Raw genomic sequence first — 17978 nt, 5'->3', positions numbered from 1 at the left:
AGCAGTGCATGTAGCTATATATTAGCAAAAGGAATATTGTTTGAATTACACTGTAGAAGTGGATTATGGTGTAGGGGTTGTTTGGGAAGATTCTGTGGATGCTTTTGATCCTGTTTCATAAGGACAGTGACCAAAAGAGGTAAATCACAGATACAAGCGTTCAAAATGAGTTTCCTTCCTCAAGGTGGCGGAATTCACCATAAAGGTGTGTTCAACATAAAGTGAGATGAATTGGAGCGCTTTACCTTTCATGCCCTGTTGTTTCACCCCAAACAACCAGTGTTCCAGCTGAACCTCAGTTCTTTCTGGTACTTCCCTACAGTCTCTCTCCTTTTTTTTCTCGTTTATGAAGCAGAACTATAAATTCCCAGGATAAGATTCGTGCCACCTCGCTCTAATTGCGTGTATTCTCGCCCGCTCTGATCTGTCATCTTTTCTTTGACTCTGTATGCATCCACGCCACCTTTTAAAATTCACCCCACTTACTGTGGAAACACACCAATAAAGACGGAGTGAGGAGTTCAAATATCCACATGAAACTCAGGAACTCATTCACTTTGAAAGTAGTCATTTGAGAGTTGTTTGGACATTCGATTCGAATACCTCTCTGTGGAGGTATTTCAGGCAGGTCCAACTGGGAGGAGAACCTGTGGCAGACCCAGGACATGTCGAAGGGATGTCATATAACCATATCAAGCCTGGGAACGCCTTGGTTCCCAATGAAGAGCTGGAGGACATGACAAGGGAGGAGGCTGTTTGGAGTACCTTGCTTAACCTGCTGCCACCGCGACCTGAAACTGGATAAAAAGTGGAAAATGAATGGATGGTTTTGACGCGTGTTTTTGTTGTGACTTCATGGTCCCCACTGGAATCCATTCTAACTGCTGTGAATCCAAGCTGACGCCAGCTGTAATCCTCCAATTTAGCAAACTACAACATTTTCAGAGCCACCTTTTAAGCCTTACAGGTGCATGTTTTCAGTGTTTAAGTCAAGAAGATGCAGTCCATCTCCATCTATGACTTAGGGAAGGTCTTTTGGGATCTGAGTTTGGGTAGGTGCTGGATCCCATCCAAATCTGCTGTTCCTCACAGTTTGTTGGTCTTCTTTTTGCGGCAACAGTCACCCTGCCCTGTACCAGTTCATCAGACAGGGGGTGGTGTGGAGTGGGACCACCGGGCCGCAAGTACAAACCTCTTTCCTTCCGCTGCCTGGCTGATAAGTCCTGTGGGGGTCCAGCTGCTTCCCGCTTCCGGCATGTACCCCTGGCATCTCAGTGAGGAGTTTTTTGTTGGGATCCTCGGTTTTGCTGAGTGATGGGTTGCGTGGCTCACCGGCATGGGCAGCATCCAGATTTGCTGCAGCTGATAAAGAGAGTGGCTGGCTTGTCAGTTGGTTGGTAGAATGGATTTGTTACGCCCACACAGGAAAGCTTTGCCACTGCATGGGCAAGAAAACTCTTTGGTATAGAGCCGAGCATGAGGTTGGACTGAGTTGGACTGGCACGTCTGTCCCTCTGGGCTCCTGTTACTACAAAACCAGAGCAGCTTGTTTATGTCAGCTCTAGTAATGAGAGTCAATGAACTTAAGGGATCTTAACTCGCACCAAAAACCTGCCGGTCACAAACCAGCAGCATATCATCAGCTGATGTCACAGAGGATCTTTGCTGTTTGCCCCGCCTCTTGTTGGATCCCCCTTTCCTCTGTCACTGCCATAAAGAGCTTGAAACCCAACCCTCTGTCTCTTTCACCCACACTCGCAGAACATTTTCCTTTAAGGTTCTGAAAATCCATAAAGGAAATTTACTTTGCAAACTAGTCCCCTTGCAGCTTAATGTAAAGAATTTAAAACACCTTAATTCATAAAAATGGAGTTGAAAGGTGAATAACATGTTTTATATTAAGCAAAAATAAAAGGGACAAGAGGAACATGTAGTGTTAAGAGCTGGATTTGAAAGCATCATAAAATCTGAATAGATGTCACAGCCCAGAAATGGAAGGTGAAGCCAATTGGAAACATCTACTGCATGAATGTTTGTCTCTCCACTGTTTGATCTGTGACAGCTTTTTGATTTACCTGCATGCCTTTATCCAATGGCCCAGAGCCCCCCGCTCACTGAGTGTCTCCACTTCTGGTGCTTCATTGTGACATCTAAGAAATCTGTCATTAATTGTCTTTTTAAACCAGCTACTTACTTGTGCAAAATCATCATTACCATCATTATTACAAAAACCTGAACTCTTTCCAGGATTGTTTCCCTTAAAACTCCATCTTGAAATGAACTCTCAGGGTCGTATTAACCACCAAATGTCTTGAATTTTCAAGAAATAACTCAATTTCGTATTTTCACTTTTCAATTTTCAGAGTCAGTCCCGCTTATGTCTCCACTGTACAATAGTATCATGGTATCATTGGAAGGGGTTCACTAACAGTTTTCAGGTTCCTGTCAGTCAAACTGTCTGTTGAGTGAAGCAGAGGTCTGGCCTGAGGGCTATTTCAGCACATCTTGTCGAGATAGACTCGCCTCGGGCACACCATCATGCTGACTTGTGTTAGCACAGCTTTTTTTCTCCCTGATGGATATCAAAGAACAGCCTCCTGGTGCATTAGACTTTTTAACCCAATTTGAGTGTTGGGATTGAAGACAAGAATGGCCTCTGGTACTGCTCCATTAACAGTACTTTGAAATAGTATCTGATACTGTGATGTACAGTCGCTTCAGAAAGTAATGAGACCACTTGTGGCACACTTTATTATGTTGTAGATTTAATTTTGAATGGATAAAATTGCCATTTTTGCCCATCAGTCTAAACTCAATAACCGATAATGACAAAGTGAAAACACAATTTTAGAAATTTATTGAAAATCAGAAACTGAAATCTCTAATTTATAAAGGATTCAGACCTTTTGCTGTGGCACTCCAAATTGTGGTGCAGTACATCCTGTTTGCTTTAATTTTCCTTTAGATGTGGCCCAAACTTGATTTGAATCCACCTGTGGCAAACTGAATTGGATGGACACAGTTTAGAAAGGCCCACACCTGTGTACATAAGGTCCCACAATTCACACTGCATGTCAGAATGAAAACAAAGCCATTATGCCTTTAAGCCTCTCTGTACACCTCTGCAATAAAATTTTGTGGTGAGGCATAGATCAGAGCAAGGGTATAAAACCATTTCTAAAGCTTTCAGCATTCCCAGGAGCACATTAATGGCCTCATTAATTGTGACATGGAAGAAGTTTGGAACCACCAGGACTCTTCTTAGAGTTGGCTGTCTGGCCCAACTGAATAAGCAGACAAGAAGGGCCTTGGTCGAGTAGGTGACCAAGAACCCAATGGTCACTCCTAAAAGAGCTTCAGAAGTCCTCTGCAGAGATGGGAGAACCTGCCAGAAGGACGGCCATCTCAGCAGCATCCCCTCAATCAGGCCTTTAGGGTAGAGTGGCTAGACAGAAGCCACTTTGAGTAAAAGCCGTATAACAGCCCATATGGAGTTTCCAAATGGAATTTAAAGGACTCTGAGAGCATGAGGAAAAATATTCTCTGGTCTGATGAGACAAAAATGGAGCCCTTTGGGCAGAACTCCAAACACTATGTCTGGCAAACACCAGGCACTGCTCATCACCTGGCTTATACCATCTATACGGCAAAGAATGGTGGTGGCAGCATCATGCTATGGTGGTACATCTCAGCAGCAGGGACCGGGAGACTGGTCAGAATTGATGAATGCAGTCAAATACAGAGAGGTTGTTGAATAAATCCTGCTCCAGAGTGCATGTGACCCGAGACTGGGGTGACGGGTAACCTTTCAGAACAACAGCGACTCAATCTTACAATTACAACACAATTAAGTGTGAAAAAAGTGAATGGGTCTGAATACTTTCTGAAGTCACTGTATGTAAGCAGCTTTTAAATGAGGAAACTTGCAGGTTGGTTTTAGTCAGTTTTGTTTTTGTTTTATTGTTTATTTTTAATATGATTGACAGTTGCAAGTCTCTTTATGTTAAGACAGAGTTTGTGATGAGTATTTATACAGGAGAAGCAAAATATCATTATAAATACCTGACAATCCAGTAGCCCTAACTTAAATACAGATTTGGTGAGACGGAGTGAGAAGGCTGTCAGAGGTGGTGGCTGAATTTGATATCTGTTTTGGAGGCTGTAGGTTGTAATGCTGTGTGGGAAATATCCTGTGAAGAGCCTTTTTGTCAGTGTTTTAACCACTGTTCCAATTTTCTACTTTGCTACAAGCAGTTTTCCTGTTTGTAGCATGAGTCATCATGATCTGTAGACTTTTCCCCCTACCATGTTACATCATTTTGTATCTAATGGGCCTGTAATTCAGGCTGAGACGACCTTAAAATGATTGAATGCCAGATGTATGACTGAGCGATACAGTTCAAATCAATATGACAATACTTATATTCTTCATGATATCTATATATCACAATATGGCAATTGTATGCAAAATCACATGTAATATAATCAAACTGATGTTAAGAAACATCAAGAGAATTTTGTAAAACAATAGTTTAAAGTCATAGCAGAGCTAGTGGCCTTGCTCTTGGGATAGTGTTGTTGGCCTGTTTTTTGGTCGATTCATCACTTTTGACCAGGCTAAAATATCTCAAAAGCTATTGGATGGATTGCCATGAATATTGCACAGACATTTATGGTCCCCAGAGGATATATCCTGCTGACTTTGGTGATCCCATGACTTTTCCTCTAATGCCACCAGCAGGTCAAAGCTTTCATTTGTTCTGTGGAATATTTCAACATTTACTTGATGGGTTGCCACAAAATTTAGTACAGATATTAATGTTTTCTAGGTAATAAATCCTAATGACATGGGCGATCCTCTGACTATCTCTAGCGCAACCATGAGGTTGGCATTTGTGAATTTGATTAAAATAGAGTAAACTGTAAAAACTTTGGTGGCCTGCTGACTTCAACTAGCACCATCATCAGTTTCAAATTTCAATTACCTTGGTTTATGACCAAATACCTGCAAAACGAATGACATTGCAGTCAGTGTCAGATGTACTGTGTTTAGTATTAATTATCAAATATTAGCATTCCAACATGCTAAACTCAGATAGTACACATGGTAAACATTATACCTGCTTAACATGAGTGTGGTGAATGTTAACAGTGTCATTGCGAGCATGTTAGCATGCTGACACTAGCATGTAACTCCAAGCACCGTTGTGTGGAATTACAGCCTCACAGAGCCACTAGTGTGGCTGTATACTCTTAGTCTTGTTAATGCACCAGTCACAAACTTGTGTAATTTGGTAAGAGGAAAAGTCTCAAAAACCACAACGATGTATTCAAAAAACAGAAAAAACTAGTGAAGAGGAAGCCTTTTGTGGGTTAGACCCTCTCAACACTGACTGAAAGGCATTAAATGGGAATTTTCTCAACACTGCAAACTATGGCTTCAAAAAAGACCATTGAGTTGAATCATCCCCTCTCACATACCATCCCCTGTAGGTGAAGACAGTAGAGGTTGTCTAATTTAAGATTAAGTATTAATTTGCCTATACAACTGTAATAGCTGGAAACAACTGCAATTGTTTCAATGCTGAGTTACAGTATGAGGACAGACTGTACTGGATGTAGATTTCTTATATCTCTGCAGAACATTTTTTTTTTTTGTGGCCCAGATTCTAAATAGTCATCATTCTAGAAATGTCTGCATATTTCACCTGAGTTAAGTCAGTACATTGTAGCAGGCCAGGATATCTTAAAGAACAATATTAAATTTAAACAGATACGTACCAGTGTGCACACACAATTTCCTGGTGTATAGCCTCTGTCAATTACACACCCTCAGTTCAATACAATTTATGAGATAGATATAGACAGGATGCAGAGTGTCTGTGAGTCTTCTCCCTAGTCCCTCTTTGATTCTGCCTAAAATCAAGCAAAATCAAGCATTAATACACACGGTTCAACAGTACCAACCATATAGTAGTAAATCCCAAGTATCTCCCTGTTGTTAATTAAAAGTCGGTAGTCGGCTCTGACCCTGCCTTGTCATTTTTTCAGATGGTGTTCCTGTTTGGACTGTACCAAAGTCGCCCTCAGGGGATCAGTTGAAGAATGGAAGTCTGACTCCTCTACGATCTGCCGAGCCCTCCCCGGCCCTCAGGATAAGGAGTCTGTCCCATGGTGCTGAGGTGAGAATCATTATATCATAATGTCAATTATCTCCTCTGCCTTTCATCTTGCGCTTCGTCCTTTCTGCTGCTGTTTTGGTCCAGTAGAGATCTGAGTTTATAGTGCGTCAGATGTGAGACTGAGAACACTGTCGGGCTGCACCATGAATCTAGGAAATACTGAAATTGTGTCTGGTGCGCTTCCTAACGGGTTACTTTACAGATGGTTGTCAAGAGAGTGACTGGTTGGATGGTTGTGAAGAAAATCCTTTTACATTTCCTCATGTGGCTGGTGCTTTTGTCTGAGGATGCAGGTGCATGCAGCAAGGCGTGTGTGTAGAACACAGATGTCTTTTTGAAGGGTTTTGTATTTATTTGATAGTGACGGCGTAGTTACGGAGAGGAAACACTGGGAGACAGGGAGGGGTATGATATGCCACAAAGCTCACCAGCTGGAATCGAACTGGGGTCATTACATTTATACTTTACATGTCTTAACAATTAGTCTACCAGGATACCCCAGAGATATTAAATCACACTGGGAAATTCTTTGTTTCCTAATCTTTGCCTTGATAACAAACTTACTGATGCGTTTTACCCAACCTACAAAATTATGCATATGATTCATGTTTCACTGACTGCTAACATTTGTCAAAGTACATTTTTAGAACAATTTCCTGCAGTATTTTTCAGGTACACAGGTCCACTGTGATGGATCACTATCCATCACAGTGATCACTTCACTACCCGTAGTCTATTTATTATTTTGGAGTCAGTGGTACATTACCTTCGTCATGGTCCAGTAAAATCATATATCACCAAATTTGGTGACCACTTTTTGTAACATAACATAACAATTTAACATTTTAATTTTTGATATAAACTGAGGGTTTAAATGTTCCATTATTGGCAGAAACAATTCTGCTTCTCCTACTTAAAGCCTTGAGGCAAATTTGTGACTTGTAATATTGGGTTATATAAATAAAATTGACTTGACTCAAAACTAATTAAACCATTTAAAAATACATACGATTAACTGAAAAATGTGCTGTTAAAAAGCTGAATACGGACCTGTATTTATTTCTGCAGCTAATGAAAAGTTTTGGAGTTACATGGTTTTTACTGGACGTCGACGATTGCAAGCAGGGATGTAGATGTAATTTTGAGAGTCAGCTGCCAAAAAGCAAATTGTGTGCTTTGTTTTCAGAAAATCTAACCCAGAGAACAAACAATAAGCAAACATTATGGATATAATTGAAATGGCTAAAGTGCACTGGCCATTTTCTTGCATTAGGTTGCTGATCAGCATAGTAAATGCTTACTATGATGGATTACATATCTTTTCAAGGCTTTAAAAGTTGATTTTCTTGCTGTTGTGAAGTAAATTAAAAGCAAAAGGCTACTTGCAAGATAGGAAATGGTTTGAAAAATCGTGATTTAATCACTCATTCATTCCTAATTCTAAATCTTCCTCTGTGTGCCAAATCTGTTGTAGTGACGATGTTAAGGCAGGGAGGACATCTGTTTCACTTTGTTCATTTCTCTTGCCTTTGCCCTTGTTGCCCAGCAAGGAGGGCAGTCATCCCTTCTGAAAGTTTTAACAGAGTTGCTGTCAGATAAGTGGGTCACACAGTCTAGAGCTGGAACTGAGCTGATCCCAGGAGAGGGGTTTCAAGAATTCCTGCCTGTCTGACTGTTTAGACCACCCTGTATCGCTGAGACCAGGTGACACTGATGTAAATGCACATCAGTCAGGTGGAAAGTGTGATGGTTTAATCATTTAGTTAAAATGCGGATTATTAACTTCACAGGACAAAATACACCCTAAAGGAAAGATTTTGTATTTGTTTTAATACCTCTGAATCACCTATTACACAAAAGACATAATGCTGTTAAAAAGCAGTTAATCTTTCCATATCTTGCATTTTGCTTTTTGATTATGGTGGTGTATTTGGCTTGTTCCCAATGGATACCTGGGAAACATAGACAATTAGATCTTACATCAAAGTATTGCCAGCTACAGCTACAGTGGATTCTGTTCTAATAGCTGAGACGCATTCACGTATCTGAAACATCAGCTGTAAATATTTCAGTCTCTTTCCAGATGCACGCCTTCTGCACTAAGTCAGTAATTTTGTTATAAACCCATTAGAAGGAAGGCAGAGATGCCGATGACATTATTATCCTCCATGTAGACCCAGCGCAAATCATAAATGCATGGAATCATAGTGTGTAGTCAAAGTACAAAGTACCCAAGTATGTTGAGAGAAAGGTGGTTTCCACATAAAGTAAACTATAACACTTGTATGATCATCTCTGGTACCTGTGGGTGACTTTTACCTCAATGTATAAGGATGATTTTTATTTCTTATTCAATGGCTCCCAAAGACGTGTTGTACCACATAGCAATGCTTCTACCCTCCCTACGGGTGTAGGTGCTTAGCTATGCAACAAGCTAAACACACTTACAGTAAAGGTTGAAGAAGAGAACTTTTCCCCGGGTATTATTGGAAACAGTGGTGAATCTGTAAAAACAGTACTGGATGAAACACAAAAATGCAATGATAGTGATTACAAATCAGAAAAAGATACCGTAAACAAAAGTTGGACCAAAGATGAAAAAGACTTTGTACAGAAACAAGAAAACTGGATTTAAATCCGTACAGACAAGCTGTAAAATACTTTAAGATAAGTAATAATAAGTAAAGAATAAAACGCGTAACAGTAACCCCTGCGGTAAATTTACGGTTAGTTTCGTAGCACTGTCGGTTAAACTGCTACGGAACTTCGCCAGTAAAGGTTGCTATAGCAACAGACTGTTCAACTAGAAGCAAACTGTCAGTTGCAGGGCAGTGAGTACGATTGTTTAAGACACCTGCGCTTATTTTCTTGAGTCAAATATTGTAATAAGTGTTTTTTGTCCATGAAATTTGATTGTTTGATTTGTCAGACCAGTGGTCCAAAGCTGAAAATATTCTGTAACTATAACATGTGTGACAAAGAACAGCTCCCTATCATCACATTTGAGTAGGCTGGAACAACAACTTTTTCTTGCTCGAAAAATGATTGAAATCGATTTTTCCGTTGATGGACTAGCTGGTTAATCAGCTAATTGTTTCAGCTCTTGCTTGGTCACAGATCCGACAAAATGGCGGGTGTGAAAACGTCAGCCACACTGCTATGGACCTCTGCCAGCAGGGGTTGCTATAGCAACAGAATGTTCAGCTGAAAACCAGTTGTCGCTGGCAGAGGAGCGACGGCAGCACGAAGGTTGTTCATGTGGGCCTTCTCTAAACATGGGTCACATTTCTGAAGCACCAGCTGTCATATTAATCACGCCGATCCTTGGCTCTGTCATTCTGCCATTAAAATATAGCAGAATAATGGAAACCCCGGCTATGAATATAAAGATGAAGATTAATGGGGCAGGTGTCACCTCAGCAGCATTTACTGCCACGTCCGCTCATAAAAGCCTCTTTGTCAAGTGTTAGACTCGTGTCATTACCTGTCGTAGGTCTGTTTTGTTAAATGCTGAGGAAACTGCCTGCTACACACTCATGTCAGATCTTATAATGAGCTGACACTCATTCAAGTCCAGCCCCAAAACAAGGTACAGGGGGCAGGGAGGGGCATTTTACCCGTGATGTGAGCAGTGAATCAGCCCCCTGCCTCAACGCCACGAGGGACTTACTGTGTCCATAAAAGTCTAATCTAGAGGCATAGAGATGTAATCCGTCATGTTAATGATCATTATCCATTGACATACGAGTGTAAAATGGGTATTGCAGCGTTGCGGCGTCAGCCCATTTACGGCTAATTGTCAAGCTGTTCAAAATACCTCACGCTACACAACTAAGAGCAAGGGAAGGGAGGGAAGCTAACAATGGTGATTTGGCACCTTTAAAGACACTTCAGACAGCGTTATGGCAGTTATGGTTCAGGGGGCCTCAGCCAACCATCTGCATTGACATTCCTGCCACTGCAGTATGTTTCTGCCAACTGAAGTGTGCTATTAGGATACTGTGCTCCACTAATGGCCAATGCCAAGTTATTTGCGCCATAAAATGTGATATAGACATTGAGGGAATTATAAAAATGACCTTGTAGATTTGAATTGATTTGATGGTTTTCTTACAGAGCCCCAAAAGGAACACTTAGGTAGATGGAGGAAGACGTACTTTTTCTCTCTCTCTCTCGTAAAATGTTTGTGTTAGCCGAGAAACATTTAGCTTGTAGCCACAATGAGACTTCAGACATTAATCTGTCATTATTTGAGCAGGAAAAATAAAAGCTGTGCTATTTAACATTTTTATATTGGAAAAAAAATGAATAAAGGAACTGGTGTCACTTTTAGTGATTGTGCATTCTGTAAGAGTTTACAAGTCATAAAATAAATGCTTTATAAATGGTTATTAAATAATTTTACTAATCCTTCGTGGATCAATCACAGGCCATTAATAACAACGACTTTGGGTTGGCCAAGGTGGGAAAACTCCCTCTTGCTGCTGTTTATCCTCCTCCTGCATTAAACTTGTTTTATTATTATTTATTAATAATAATTAATGAGCAAAGTGGGTCTTATTATCATTTGTAGCTGCAGACTTGATGGCTCATAAAAAGTGAGAAACTGAGTGTGCCTTTTAAGAGCTTCTATACAAAGCATTATTAGTAATATTATTTATTAACCAATAATTACACCATTAAATGGTACTTATAGATATGATAGAAATCCTTTATAAAAGCTATGTTACACAAAGTGGTACCAAAGAGTAGGTCTTATTTCTTCCTCTCTCCACTAAATATATCTTCCCACGTCCAAGGTTTTGTACATATTTGTGGGGAATTTCAGATTCTGCAGTCATTTTTGGATCTTTCGTAAGCTGATATAAATCGAAAACAAAGTGTATTCTAGCTTGCAAAACGTAGACAGTAAATTTTACATTTCCTTTTCGAAAACTGTCTTCAAGCCAAATAAATGGTATGCTAACAATGTTTTGACTTAATGCACAATGATGAAATAACAACATATCGTTTGTGATACCAATTGTCATCTCAAAATAGAGGTGCCACTATTTTTAAAGGAGCTTAGAAATCTAATTTTTAAATTTTAACTTTTTTTTTTTTTTTTTTGCTGGACCCCATCACTTCTCCGTAATATTTTTTACACTTTTCCCCCTGCCTGTTTCTCAACTCTGCCCTGCAGCTTGAACTAGATTTCATTAGAGCCCTCAAACATGCTCCAGCCATGGTCTGAAGAAGAAGGGCAGAGAGACAGAGGAGATGCAGTGCAGATTGCCGAGGCGCATTAGTGCAGCTTGACACTGACGTTAACTCATCTTTTAACGAGCTTGAGCGCCATCATCCTTCTACTACCCCCTGTCCAGTTAGAGGGACTGAAAGTCTTAACATGACCTGAAGGAGATGGGATTATTTTACCTTTATTGATGAAGGTGATGTTTAGATAATGAAGCACATTGCTTGGGATGAAAATCTATCTCGTGGATTGTTTGGCACTGTAAAGTTGGGTCTGGTGAGATGGTTATTTTGCCCTCTTGTGGTAATGAAACACAATGCAGAGGGAATTAACTGCAAAATGCTTTGGGTCACTGAATCAGGATTTCTATTCGAGACACCTTTAAAAGTGTAATTTGATATTTATTCTTGGTATGCAGCCAACAAGAAAAACAAGAATCATTATTAAAGCTTTTAATGAAATGTTCATGCGAAGCGGCAATTTCGGTATTTGCTGCTCAGGTGTCACCGTGTCATCCTACCTCAAATGGTGGACAACATTTCCTGATACAGTAAAGCTCAAGGTCAGTTCTTGATCTAATCTTCAATTTTTAATCCTGGTCGTTTGCCAGTTGACCGTTTTCCCTGTAATCGCATGAGTAGTCATGAGAGCAAGGAAGAAAATACATTACCCCAGAATAATTAAGGTATGTTGTCTGAATTATGTAGCAGCACAGTGGCATTTGATATTCAGGACTAGTTTGCAGCCAACAAGAGAGCAGGCACGGGGCCGTTGCGTGACTCTGGGAAAATGGAGGGAAAAATTGCTGGTGCTTGCAAAAATCAGGTGTGTTCATGCATTTGGAACAGCACCAGCACACTCCCCAGCCACTGTAGTAGTGTGGATATAAACTGCTGCTGGAGAACAGAGCGTTAATGACAGACCTTCAGTCAGTTCTGTATTAATAAGGAAAGGCAGAGTAGATGACATCTTCCTTTCTGAGTACCTGTTGGTTGTGCGCTTTTAATTGTTGTCCATGTTTGTCCGCTTAAGAAAGATTTCATTAGATTTTTTTCACCTTTGACTTATTTTTTTGTGATCCCATGGATTTTCTTTTCCCTCCTAAGCAGTAAATCTGTCAAAAATCAATCTAAAAATGTGGGAATCCCAAAGACAGAGAAAAGGAAAACAGTTCTATAATACTAGTTGTAAGTCAAGTAGATTTCATTTATAAATCCCCCCCCCAAAAAAAGGTCTCTAGGGACTTCAAGATCTTTACAGCATGTGACAACCTCCATTTCTAAATCCTCGATTCAGAAAACTCCTCAAAACAATCCTTTAACTGAGAAAAACAGGAAAAGATCCTCAGGAAGAGCAACAGAGGAGGATCACTCCTCCAGGATGAACAGACACAACAGACAATAGCTTTTGTATGTACAGAATAGACAGAACTAACAGTCATGTAATTCCACTATGAAGACACAAGATAATTAAACGGTTGTGTCAGAGGAGGGTTTTAATTTCATTTCACTTATGTCCTTTCCTGCATTTTGAGCGAAAAAACTCTTCCCCTTTCCTTCTCTGAGTCATTGTTTCTTTACCCCAGCAGAGGGCAGCAGAGCCCTCCGCTGTACCCTTTGATTCAGCGTGTTAGTCTGTTGCACTTTCCGAGCGACATGCAAAAGAATAATGAACCGAAATGAATGTTTGAAGCTCACTGGTGAGCTTTGTTTGGCTTCTAAACTTGCATCGCGACACAGAGACAAAGCGTTAACATTGTGCAGTAACAGCGATTCCTGAATAGACATAAAGGTCCTGTCAGTTCAAATGTCAAAATAAACAAAACAAACCAAAAAAAACAAACAGACAATGATCAGTGTGTTCTCAGCTTATATTCAGTCTGTTCAGCGGGGAAAATATCCGCCCACGAGTCGCTCTCTGCTCTGTAATCTATTCTTTATTGAACCCCCGGCTTTAGAGCGGGAGACCTAATATGACACCTGCCCCCCCCCTCGTCTCTCACTGCAATCCCAAAAGAAGACACCACAACCTTCAATTTGTTAAATTAAAACTCCTTACCCAGTTTCAAAGCAGCAGGCATGTCGCACTGTGAAAAATGTATTTCTTCCTGCCCTCATGAGACCTTTCGCTAATGGTTGTGAACCAGGTCAGATCAGCAGTCCGGACTCCTGTATTGATCTGCGCCAATGAACAAAAGTGTTGACATTGACAGTGTTAATGTTGAGCCCTGCTGAGTCAACATTAACAATCTCAGTTAACAATGAACACTCTGGACAGGGTTGTAATTACAGACTGAGTTATACAGCTGCCATAAAACAGATTCTTTAAACCTGATTAAATGTAATTGTCTGCTCCGAGCATGGTGAGTTTGGGAGGCTTTTTAAAGATTAGTGCTCTCAACTGCAGTGACTCTTTGTTGCTCTAAGACATTCGCTGCTCAGTGTTTCTCAATTTTTTGATTTTCTTCAGGCTTAATACCGTAAAGGAAGGAACCGCTAATACTAAAAAGATTTCCATCACCTCGGGTGTGAAGACGGGAAATTTTAAAAAGTTTAATTAGCTTGTTAAAAATTCTCAAAGGCACACCCTCTACTCCATTTAGAAAAGCTAGAGTTTCCAATATGCAAATATATTTAATTTTACACTTCGGCTAAACTACTGCTGGTCCAGTCTTAGTGTTTGTGCCCCGAAAGGTTTCTTTCTTTCTACATCACATTTGTGTAAGTATCGTTTTGGACCATGACTGGCTCCAACCTAACCGAGATGCCACAAATCATGGACGTATGTTCACGTCTTAAGAAGCTGACTCTCAAAATGTTGATTCAGCAGAAGGTGTAACACCAGAACCTCGCCATAGACACACGGGCGCTGTTGTCTTGTTTTGTGCTCAGGGTGCGTGCGGTTATGTTGTTTTACTGTTAAATTGCTTCACCTTTAACTCGAACAAGCCTCCGGATGACTCACCCCCAGGCGTAACGAGTTTCTTTTTACCTTTGTGTAAGCATGTGTGAGCCTTTGTGTGACCGAGCACCCCAGCAGTGCATCTGCACCCGGCTATATTTCATATCCTCTCATTAGATGCCGGGCTGATGTAACCGCTCGTTATAATTTATACATGAAGCACTGACGCTCAGCAACTCAGCCACACTCGCTTCAGTGGGAGAGATTCGGGAGGTCTGATGCTCTGCTTTCTCATTCATGACCATTCAAGTGACACTGTTCTCAGCCCATGCGTTGAGTCTTGATACCTGAGAAAAGACTTTCCTTACATCACTGCTTCTGTTAGCTTTCATGGCTTTAATGGATTCACTGTTTTGCTTCTGCTTCAGTCCTGGTATATCGTGAACTCTGCTTCAGTGACCAATTTACTGTAGCTCTGAGGGTTTTTCGTAATTTTTGTAGCCACAGTTTAGGCAGAAAAACCCTGGGGTAATTTAGATCTGCTGTTTTGCAGTACAAAACCTAACTCAAAATGCAGAATAGCTTTAAAATCTACTGTTGATCATTTACTCAGTGTCGTGTCTGTGCTGTTGACATTTATGTCCTAATTTAAAACTAAGCAGTGAATGAATTACAGTCTGTCCAGTCATCTGTTATTATTTAAATACCTTTAAAGCTGCTAATCAACATATAATTCTTATAGATCTTATTAGTAAATAGTATAACCACTCATGTACTTTATATAAAGTGACATTTGCAAGGTAAAAAAAAACCTGCATCTTTGAGATGAATGCCAAATGGGACCCAAACTTGAAGCCCTTAGAAGCTGTAACTCAAAAGCTTTTTTCAGTATCTCCCTGGAAGGTGACATTCAAAACATACCTGACATTTAACAGAGGAAGGAGAGCTAGAAAGTACACTTAGCTCCTACTTTAGTTGCGAACCCATCACTTTATTCAAATATCTTGCTCCTCCAGGCAGTGATTTTTATTTAAATAAAGGATAAGTAAAAAAAAAACATACAGGCAGGAAGTTCAGTGGATGTTTGACTATATGTCAAACAACTCGGCAGGAGGTTGATTTTGAACATGTTATGGTTGTTGGTGCCGCACGCATATAAAACCGTCTACTGCGGATGATGTGAAACAAATCAGATGTTCCCCAAAACTGCTCGGGAAAAAGGTTTTTATTTCTTATAAGGATGAATTGGTCTATCATGAGAATGATATCAAGACCAATATGAAAACGATGGCTGATATGTTGCACCAATATGATGACGTTATATGTGTCTGAGCAGCACTGACTGCGTAAGTGGAAGTAGAATTTGATCGGCAACTTACACAGAACTGTGTGAAAATAGGCACAAATAGAGTTTTTAGGTTTTTTGTTTTCTTTTATTGGAAACGAATATCTTTGAGCTTTGGATTTTTGGTCAGACAAAACAAGTAATTTAAAGACGTCAGCTTGAGCTGTGGGAAGTTGATGGAAATTTTTCCCAATTTTCTGTCATGTTGCAAACTAATTAAGTTATAAAGTGGTGTAAAATAATCAACAGCTTAACTAATAATGAACACATTTGTTTCTTGCCCTGGCAATCTCAACAACTTTCATCTGATTCTGCCTCTCCACTGTTAAAACCAAATTCGTGTGTCAGTATCATAATCGGAGTGGGTTTTGTGCGTGTTCTTACTTGCAGGGATGGACTTATGTACTCTATCGTGGTATGATTTCAAGAGGCGCCCGCTCGATCTCATTCTGAATTTGATCTGCTTAATGTCATGAAATTTAGCTCACAACAAATCCTGTTTTATTTCTTCTGCTGCCAGCGCTCCATGCAAATATCCACCCCTCGGAGCACTTCCGATCAGCTGCTAATCACATCAGAAACTGTACTGGGCCGCAGAACTGGGGGATACTAAAAGTCCAAGTTTAAGGGACAAGTTTACAATCTACATAGCTGGAAGCACATCAGGAAAGACGACCAGCAAATCAGAATCTAGATTAAGCCGGGTGGACACAAAACTTTTCATTTGCACAACAGAGCTGGCCTCCCTGCGCTGGTCATAACTGATACTTCAGGTAGCAGGAGGAGGAGAAATCCACTTTATTCTAACAAACACACCTTAAAGATAGAGCTAGAAAGAGGAGAAGAGGGGGAGAGGAGAATAATTTCGTAGCAAAAGGGTTGACTCCTTTACACCCACAATATCCCCCGGTTCCCATATGGTGATTTGACAAAGAAATGAGTGAAGATGGAAGTGAGGATGATAGAGGATGAAGAGGAAGGTGTGTGAAGGAGGACAGGCCCTAAAGTTTATCCCCTACGAACCGAGAAGGAAAAGGAGTTGTTGAAGTCGGAGCAGGAAGCAGACGTGCCCTATCTGAGCCTCCTGTAGACTCCCACACTCTCCCTTGATGCTTTGCAAGAGTGAGAGAGAGAAAAAGATAGACGGAAAAGAAGTTGGGGGGGAGGGAGTTAAGGAGAAAGATGATGATGAAACAGAATAGCAGATGGTGTTAATGTGGAGCTGAGGGAAGAGAGAGTGAATGAAAGAAACAGTGACACAGATGACAGTGTGAGGGCAGAGGAAGAGAGAAGAAGAATGAATCAAATGCAAGATTGGAATCGATTAAAAGAGAGACTGTCAGGATGGAACAGATTGAGAGAATGTAGTTACACTGGGAAAGAAAGGGAGGAAGAGTTTGAGTTACAAGAGAGACAGATGGCAAAAAAATATAAGTTATAGAAAGTGCGTTGGAGAGCTCAGTCATTCCTGAAAAAGAGCTGACTACTGTAGGTTTGCAGAACTGCCAGACACAGCCCGACCAAATGCACTCGATACAAACAGGAAGTTGGAAAAAGAGTGGAGGTGTAGGAGGAGGGATAAGGTCAGGGAAGCCATGTCAGAGGAGCATAGGAGGGAGGTAGTGATGAGGAGGAGGAGGAAGATGAGGTAAAAATGGAAAGAGATGTAGGGAAACAGAGCAGAGGCATGATGGGAGATTGTAGAGGGATACGTCACTGGGACTTTCCCTGAGCCTCGTTTTCTCTCCTCCCTGTTTTTCAGAGTGGGTGGTGAGCAGAGAGGAGAGGCTCTCTCTGCAAGTCACGCACAGCAGCTCACCACCTTAACTAACACGTTGTCTCGCTAACAAGACCCAGGACTCCTTTTAAGAAGACCGCTCAGCCAGTCTGTAAATTCAGATAAGGAAGAAGAGTGTTTGTTTTTGTGTGCAGTGCCTATCTGAGCTTCAAACTCTTCAAAAGACATAGACTACGACAGGTTTTCCATTGAGAGTACACCTCTGTAATTGGATTTTACACTGACTCTAGCCCTGTGCGCCGGTTGCCCCGTTTGTGGAGCGAGAAGCTGTGCTGGATTTTACTGTTGCTGGTGTTTACCTGAGGCCACTCGACTTTTTCACCTTTTGGAAATGAGATCCAGTTTTATGCAGGTCAAGCCTGTAGCTCCACAGCAATGCAGTGTGAGTGTTCATAAGCAGATGTTTGTGTTTGTGCATGCATCCCTGAACGGTGTCCTGTTTTTCTTTGTGTCTGTTTTGGTTATGGGGTGAATAGTGTACTTGCAGCCTATGGGTGCACTGTTGTGCTTTAACAGTAA

General features: G+C 40.8%; 1 protein-coding gene across 1 annotated transcript in view; it reads left to right on the top strand.

The window, feature by feature from the left end:
• The window catches only part of LOC120786243 (oxysterol-binding protein-related protein 10), a 77405-nt gene that overhangs the window by 45389 nt on the left and 14038 nt on the right, over positions 1-17978 (top strand). The window contains exon 7 of the mRNA XM_040121555.1: positions 6052-6182. Within this exon, the coding sequence (XP_039977489.1) occupies positions 6052-6182 (131 nt within the window). The remainder of the gene's footprint in view (positions 1-6051; positions 6183-17978) is intronic.

The sequence above is a fragment of the Xiphias gladius genome, chromosome 24, assembly GCF_016859285.1.
Source record: "Xiphias gladius isolate SHS-SW01 ecotype Sanya breed wild chromosome 24, ASM1685928v1, whole genome shotgun sequence".
NCBI classification, from domain to species: domain Eukaryota; kingdom Metazoa; phylum Chordata; class Actinopteri; order Istiophoriformes; family Xiphiidae; genus Xiphias; species Xiphias gladius.
Note: the sequence above shows the minus strand (reverse complement) of the source record. Positions and strands in the feature narration are given on the sequence as shown.